General features: G+C 38.5%; 1 protein-coding gene across 2 annotated transcripts in view; it reads left to right on the top strand.

Annotated features, from left to right (window-relative positions):
• The first annotated feature begins 955 nt into the window (after positions 1-955).
• Positions 956-8,713, top strand: part of LOC106528495 (large neutral amino acids transporter small subunit 4) — a 43,444-nt gene continuing 35,686 nt past the window's right edge. Inside the window, exons 1-2 of one of the 2 annotated variants that reach the window (XM_014023679.1) lie at positions 956-1,067; positions 3,499-3,720. In XM_014023679.1, the coding sequence (XP_013879133.1) occupies positions 3,561-3,720 (160 nt within the window). In that variant the 5' untranslated portion in view covers positions 956-1,067; positions 3,499-3,560. The remainder of the gene's footprint in view (positions 1,068-3,498; positions 3,721-8,713) is intronic. The other variant, XM_014023680.1, reaches the window with a different exon arrangement.

The raw sequence follows: 8,713 nt of genomic DNA, 5'->3' as shown, positions 1-8,713 counted from the left end.
AAAGACAGAGTTCACTCCAAATAGTTAATGACCAGTGTGAGTGTTAATGATCAGTTTACTAGCAGCACAAAGGATGAACCAACAGATGCTGATGATGTGTTTGTGTTTTTGAGGTCAGCTGGCTGTGGCATCCATCTTGAACAGGATTAATTTGCAGTTGTCCACACATCAGTGCTCTGAAGATCCAGTTAAAGGCCAAAGCACAAGCTGCTGGTTTTACAGGACAGCTTGTGTGTTTGGAGTCTTATTACGGTGAAATAAATCTGGACAGGTTCAGGATGTGCTTGGTTGTATTAAACTGACCACTAGATGTCGCCCAGCTCTGTCCCAATTATTTATTTTATTTATTTTTTCCTCCCAGCTGGAGCAGATGAACTCTCTCTTCCTCCCAGTTGTTTCTAGGAATTACACGTTTGGTATGAAGCAGGAAAGCAAACAGCAAACCCCCTCACGTGGCGATAGGAGGACACTTCCAGATTAATCACAGCCTCTGTGAATAAAGGATCCTCTCAAACTAGTGGGAACGTCATGTTCTGATTGAAATGTTATAAATGTTTAACAGCATGAATAGTAAGAATTTAACAATGATTCGTGTTAAATGTGCCTTTTAAAGAAAAAATATTTATATTGAGCAAAAAGGTTTCTGTGCAACTTTATTTAAATAATGGGGGAAAAGGTAAACTTCATCTCCAGTTGCTTTTCGCTCCTGTGTCTTCTTTGTGTTTTTCTGTTTTGAAATATCAAAAAATGTTTTTTTGTCTCGTTTGTTTACGTTTTTCTCTAAATGAACATTCTCAGTAAAGTTCTTCTTCCTTCGACATCATTTCTAACATCAAGAATGAGCCTGCCGCTCTGTGATTGGCTGCGGCTCGTCTCTCTGGACCAATAGGAGGGCAGCGCTGTTATTTCGGGTCTCACCGCTGATATAAAACCCGGCGACGAGCAGCAAATGACTGCAGGAGGGTAAATACTGTGAGAGGAGGAGGGGCAGTCACAACGTTCAGCTTCGCTTCTTCTGTTTCATCTCGTGCTTCTTCTCCGCTTTGTCTCCGCATCCGCGCGCTCAGGTACGACGGTCCGCAGCGAGGATGCTCCACACACACACACACACAAACACACACACACACACACACTCACACACACAAACACACACACACTGACATATACACACAATGACTCAGACTTGTACTTTTATGGGGAGAGTTTATAAATTATTAGAGCATATATAACGCAGGTCAACTAGCTTGTTGCAGCTGTTTTGCACGCGCCTCATGTCCTGTCGGGTGAAGGAAGCAGAAATGTTTTCAACTTCAGGACCTTTATGTCTTTTTTCAGAGTTGTCATTTAAATTATACAAAACTGCTGAAACAATGGGCTTTTTAAAAACATGTATTTATAAGCTGATATATTTTTGTTTGGTCAGAATTTGGAAGTTTTAGCAAAGTTATCTTTGTGTTGGAGAAAGCAGCGTGTCAGTGAGTTATTAAATATAAATATTAATTTTGAAGCTACGTGCTGCTGATTTGTCGCCTGTTTGTGTGTCAGCGGCTGGTTTGTAGCCTTTGTTCCAGCAGCAGGATGTTGTCTTTCTCCCTCCTGTTGTTGACACCAAACAGCTGAGCGACTTAAAGTCAAGACGCTGAAATTCAACCCGCTCACTTCCGGTGAAGCCAGGCACTTTCAACATAAAACACGAATGGAGTCAGAAACTGGTTAAACTTTTACACAACAACCGTGATTACTTTAATTCCTCTGTCCCGGTTTGTTAGTAGAGGAAACTAACTTTAAAATGAAGTGTTTTACTTTGAAACAGTAGTGTTTATTGACATGCTTGTGTTTTAAGTCTTTTATTTTGAAACGACCCGTCCAGCCGGTGTTTCTGAGCCGCAGATCCAGGGTGGGGGTGTATTGTGCAGCAGATTCTAGTCCAGACCAGTTCGAGCTGCTCTTCCTTCATCAGCCAGTGGTTTTCTTTGATTTTACCCAGAGACACAAAGTCACACAACAGTCACAATCATTTTAAACTAAACTCACCTTAGAGCTGCATCCATCAAAGGATGCGTTGTTCTTTCTCTGTCTGATGGTAAAATACCTCATCAAACACTGAATGAATATGAATAAAACTGTGAAAATATAATAACTGGATGTGCAAACACAACCAGACTGAATGCATGCACAGCTCAGACAAACATGGCTGTATCAATAACCGAGGGTCATCCTAAATGTTTTATTTTTAGGGTGACATTTTACCATGAAAGGTCCTGTTTTCTTTATGCAGACTTTTAATTTTTATTGTTCTTAATAAAAAGAAACCCGCTCAGTTTTATCGTTTGTTTATTCTCACAGTTTGTGTCTGAACACACACAGCACCGTTAACTGCTTCCTTTGATGAGCGCTCGTGCCCACAGCTGACTTTCTCTCTCGCGCGGTGCTGGTTCAAACTGGATCGAGCTTGTGCTGCATTCACGTGCAGGTTTATTTCCAGTAAACATGGCCTTTTCTTTCATTTTTACACATTTGTTTGGACTTTATGCACACTTTAGTTAATTTTAATAAAACCTGTCATGTATTTGTTTGATTTCTACTCGTTTTAACAGTTTTTACTCTAATAATTGGGTTATTTTTAATACAATAAACGGTCACACATAGTAAGCTATGAAATTGAAATTTGCAACCTTTTCTAACTAAACTAATTAGAGAACTTGTTTTTTCAGCCAGAACAAAGTAAGAAGCTGTTTATTTTCACTGCAAAGGGTGGTGATATCATCATCTTCTTCCTGTGAAGACCCCTGTCTGCGGTCTTTCCCCACAGCTCTGAAACGCAGCAACAACCTCACGTGCAGCAGCTTCAAGCGACGTCACCAGCAGCCAATGAAAAGCGCTCTTAAACCTTCCAACCCATCAGATGTATTAGTGGGCGGGGTTATAAATAATTAGAGGCGGGGTTTAGTTGTTTGTTTCAGTTCTGTCTTTTTGCCCTCATCGGGTCCAGAACAAAGAACTGGACGTGGTTCTTCCTGGAAAAACTCACCCAGAACTCTTAACTTAAAACTGAAGCATGTTTAGGTTTATTATTTGAAATACCTTTTTTAAGCATGCAGTTTTTAAATCCCTCAAAACAACTTATACACCTCTAAAATGTTTGAAAAAGTGTTACATCTGTTATTTATCATAGATTATTGTTGTTATTATTATCATTGCTATTGTTTGTTGTTATTATCACCCACCTGGTCAATGTTACATTGTTTTTGTCATTGTGTGTTCATTTGTTTGTTGTTTCTCGAACTGTTGGACAGACCTTAGTGAAACTCAGAAAGTGGTTAGTCAAATCTATTCAAGCTAATCTGCCTTAGTAAACTCAAACCTGGCTTTCACTTAAATTTTTTCTACAAATACCGAGCTAAAATTTGATACGGGAGTAGCTGAGTCATCCTCAACACATACATACAAAAATTCATATTTTAAAAATAAACGTCCTGTTTACTGCTTGTGTTTAAGGCGCCAGCAGCCTACTTCAGATCCAGTTAGGCCAGCACACCGCTACATCCCACCCAGCAGAGATGGCTCCCACCCTGGCCACAGCCTTCTCCCGCCGCTGGTGGATGGCTGTGACAGCAGTCATTGAAAACCTGCTGTTCTCTGCCGTGCTGCTCGGCTGGTCCTCCCTGCTCATCATGCTCAAGTCTGAGGGCTTCTACTCCTACCTTTGCACAAGGCCAGGTATGTCTTATGGTTTATAGCCAGTTGATTATAAGATTTGATACAGCAGGTCTAGACTTAGACATTCAGGTTACAAGATGGGAGCAGATGAAAGAGATGCAACTTTTTATTTCACCTCTAAAATAAGGATTATTAAGCAAATCAAACCTGGCAGTAAAAGTAACAGCATTTTCATTTTTGTTTTTAAATAAAACCAAATAAATCAAGAGAGACGTATTTTAAAATGCTTTAATAGAGTGAAACTGACTCATGCCTTCTGTGCAGAGTTGTAAAGTAACTTATAACAAATACATTGTTACTGTACTTAAAGTACCTGTGACATGAAATTTTAAAATAAATATAAAGGCATATTTTGAAAGATAACAGTAATAACATATTGCAAAAATAATTTCCCACTGCTGAGATGAACAGTTGTTGAGATATTTGCTTGTGAAGAAACAGGAAGTGATGTCACAGGGGAATGTCTGCATGGAACAGAGCGTTGTTACAACACAGACTGTAGAGAAGAATCTGATGTTTCTTTACATTATTTTGAGTCTATCAGAGAGATGAAGACAAATCAGAGTTCAAATATTATTGTTTCAATAAACAAAGACCTTCTTATAGAGTTCCGCTTTGATGTCACTTCCTGTTTCACTTTGGCTGAGCCAAATTTTTAAAAATGCCATTTATGTGACAAAAATGGGTAAAATCACATTTTATGCAACGTTTCTTATATAAAAATGTGTTTTCTTTGACTTTTTGTATTCGATGGAAAAGCATGTCACAGGCATTTTAAGTACATTTTACTTGAGTAATTATTTTTCAGTCTACGTTTTAACTTTTATTTCTTACATTTTTACACATTTATCTGTACTTTCTACTCCTTACATTTTTAAAAAAAGGTAGGAAGTAGAAAGTCGTTATTTTTATTTCATTTTTTCTTGTTTTCATCCCAGCTTGTTATTGTAAAAAATAAAAACTATCCATATAAACTGAGCCTCCTAGATAGAGTGAATTTAACTGTGGTTGAATGAGAAGTATAAATATATAAAACTCTGATAGTGTATTAGTTTGTACACAAACAAATCATGTCACACTCCAGCAGGACAGAATCATTCAAATAAAAGGACTGTACTTAAGAAGTATTTGTATTTCATGAATTATATTCTTACATTTGGCCGCAGCCCTCAGATAGATTTTCATTTTGGGGAAAAGCTTTGTGCAGCCTTGATATATGTATATAAACTGAAACAGCTGGACTTCATCCTAAATTTAACATTAATTATTTTAATACAACAGTCATTTCTGCATTGTTTTGAGGAGGTCACCTCCTAATAAATGTCCTTACAGAAGATCTAACTGCTCATTTTAAATCAATACTTTTACTTTTAATACTTAAGCGGGCGAACTTTTACACAAGTAATATTCCTAAAGGACAATTTAACTTTTACCAAAATATATTTTGGGTAAAATACTTATACTTTTACTTATCATTTTGTGGTACTTTATACAAGACTGCTTCTGTGCAATATTAAAATCTGCAGTTCATAAAGGTAATATATGTGGTTGCTTACTGTGAGTTGGAAACAATTTGTTTTTAACTTAATGACAGTACAACAACTGCTGGTGTTACTGCTGCAAGCTGTCCCCTCCAAGACACAGACTTTGATCTTGACTCAGATTCATTTCTTGAGGATTAACGAGTTGTTTGGATCCACTGTGTAACAAAAACAAACAGGCTGGGTTCAATCAGTTTTTTATGAGACACGTTCACCAGGCTGATAGCAACACATTTCAGCAGCTGAGGCAGCTCTCCGGAGACGGTGACAAACATGGATGATTCTTAGGAAACACCTCGTCACGTCCACAGTGAGCTGGCTCTGAATCAGCTGTAAAACGCTCCGGCAGAACAAAAGCCAACAGAAAGATAACAGCAGCAATCTCGTTTCATTCTGTCCTCAGCTCTCTTATCTATGATCAAAGAGGAAGTGGTGAGCTGCTGCACTCACTGGTCATTATTACACAGATTGTCTGGGAACATCAAACCACAAGAACTTTGCTCCTATGAGAGGACATGAGAAACATTGTTTGTCATTGTGTACATGTAGTTCAATACAAAAGAGTAAAAAAAAAAAAAACTGTCGATTTCCATCAGTGGAGCTGAATAGTCTCCACAGATGAGCAGATGGTCTCTTTCATCTTGAAACTGTGTCTCTGGTTTTCTTTTTATTCAACAAAAGAGACAGATGCAGGCTTTCCATGTTAATTTGTGTATTTCAAAAGCAACAATTTAATTTCACTTTATTAACCCCTAACAAATAGTGAAGCTTGTTTCAGAGGCTCTGTCCAAATTCAGAGGCTGCGTCCTCCGAAGGGTTAATTTCAACCTGTGGAGACTCACACAAAGACAGACTGAAATTAGGAAGTAAATTTATTGACATGAATGACAGAGTTTGGCGCTCAGACCCCGGCAGAGGATGTGAGCGCTGTGAGATGATATAAGCTGACCTGTTCCTGCTTGTAAATTCGGACGAAGCGAGAGAAAGTATTTTATATAAAAATTTTATTTATATAAAAATCATAGTATAAAAATTAAAAGTTTCAAGTGGTTGTGTTAGGCTTTTACCATGTGTATAGACCTGTTTTTACTATTATTCTTGTCAGAAATCAAATAAGCTGGTATAATGACATAAACGTCTCTTAGTTCTTAAAATAATTCCTTTAAAGTGCCAGTGACATCAACATTTTTTGTGATAAATGTGATTGCGCTTTTGGAATGATAACATGGATAACATATTGCAAAAGTAATTTCACACCACTGAGATGAACAGTTGTTGAGATATTTGCATGTGAAGTAACAGGAAGTGATGTCAAAGGGGAATGTCTGCATGTAAACGAAGCGTTGTTGCAACAGCTAACAACACAGACAGAAGGGAATTTTCTGATGTTTCTTTAGATAATTTTAGTCCCTATAAGAGAGAGATGAAGAAGAGTCAGAGTTCAAATAAAATTGTTTTATTAAACAAAGACCAGAGATTTTTCTTTCTTAGAGTGCCCCTTTGATGTCACTTCCTGTTTCACTTTAGATGAGCCAAATAGCCTATATGCCACGGTCATTAATGACGTATTTCTGGTAAAATTCTTGCCACGCTGCTCCCTTCCTCTCCCTGCTTACTGCCTATGTTTTTACCGTTAGCTGCTAGTACTAGTCCGTGAAAAAGTCACAAAAGTTAAAGCATCTGTGATCTACTGGTATAAAACATGAGTTCTGTTGTGTGCCGTTGTGTCCACTAACCAGCAGGTACAATAGAGTAGTTAGTTTTTATCCATTTTCCTTTAGATGAGGAGGTGACAGCAGTGGATCATAGCATTACAGAGAAAACTTATCTTTAAAAGCTCACGCTTGTGTTTGTAATCAGCATTTCTAACCTGAGGATATTCAAGAGTCAGAATCAGAAACGAGAAGACGGAGGTTACAAAAGGGAAATGTACATTTATCCTCTTTTACTGCCTTTTACTGAGGAAAGACCACCTCCACACGACAGCTATCAGGAAGCTAACACAGCAGCTGGTAAAGGTAGGCGTGTGCACGCGTTTGTGTTATATGAAATGTTTTTATGCGACTTTGTCATGAGTTTTATGCAAAAGTAAAAACTTGTTAGAGTGTATATTACAGCGTAGACTAAAGCCGAGTGATGAGCGATGTTGTTTAAAACTTTAGTTTCTTGTGTTTGTCATATTAAACAAGCTTTGAATGTTCAGTCCTGAATGTGGAGACTGTTCCCTCTTGGGCACTGTTACTATTCTTTTGATTATCTGTAATTTGCATTATGACTGAGAGATTTTGTTTGCTGGTGAAGAGTCTGTTTCATTGAATAAACTGCAGGCTAAAGAGAATCATGGAGCAGTTTTTCACATTGCTGTGTCCTGATCACACCGGTTCTGCTCAGTCTGTCTAACTCCAGTGCCCTCAGCTCTCTGCGAGCTGGCACATCAGCGTTAGAACAGCACTGTAGTCATCAGATGTTCCTGGAGTCCTGCTGCCTTTTATCTATTTCCATCCTCACACCCTGGAGCCAGCTCTGCTCATCAACATGGTTTTCATACGACACTGTGGCTTCCTGTTGCTCTAAATCCACCCTCCGCTCCTTATCCTGAAACCGGCATCAACACCTCCGTTCTAGTCGAGTTTTACTGTGAGTTGAATCAGCAAAGGCAAAGATGAACTCAGAGCGCAGAGAAGCTAACCCGGAGTCGTGTTGTGTATTACTTACTGCAAAGTCTTTGCTGCTTTTGTTACTTTTCTCCACAAACAGGAACAACACACATAAAACACTTGTAAGCTAAGTGTTGTTTCCTTTTCAAGCCTCCATATGTGAAGCAACTGCTGTATCTGAACTGTCTGACATTATGACTGTAAACAAGTTAAGGTGAGTGATGAGCTGTGTTCTTATCACAGCTCTCCTCTCTGTTGTCTTGTCTGTTTATGTCAACAGAGTTTGACAGTGCGGACAGTGTAACAGAACACATGGACTGAAATAGACTTCCCATGAACTCAGTGGTCTGTGTTTACCAGCGGAGGGAATGAGACCGTCTCAGAGAGTCCCCTTCACTCTGCCAGAGTTCAGCTCAGACTATTTCTGACTGCTGATTACCCAGAGCTATATTATTTGTTTACTTGACCTTTAATGTATTGGCTTTTCAATCAGCTGTAAGAGGCAGAATGACCCACATCAGAAATATACCCAAAAACTATTCACATTAAAGAATACCAACAGACACTGAACGTGTTGTGTAATACATTCAGTCAACACAAGGCTCTTCATAATAAGATATAAAAACAGCAGAGGGGTCAAAAGTATTCACATTCATTACTTTAGTAGAAGCATTGGGCCTCATGCAAGAACATGTTCGTATTCTTCTCCTAAATTTCTCTTACTTTTGTTCGTACAAAGGGTTCGTACGAACATGTCACGTCAGATTCAACAAACTCTTCTATCTTCAGGAAAAG

The sequence above is a fragment of the Austrofundulus limnaeus genome, unplaced genomic scaffold (assembly GCF_001266775.1).
Source record: "Austrofundulus limnaeus strain Quisiro unplaced genomic scaffold, Austrofundulus_limnaeus-1.0 Scaffold385, whole genome shotgun sequence".
NCBI classification, from domain to species: domain Eukaryota; kingdom Metazoa; phylum Chordata; class Actinopteri; order Cyprinodontiformes; family Rivulidae; genus Austrofundulus; species Austrofundulus limnaeus.
Note: the sequence above shows the minus strand (reverse complement) of the source record. Positions and strands in the feature narration are given on the sequence as shown.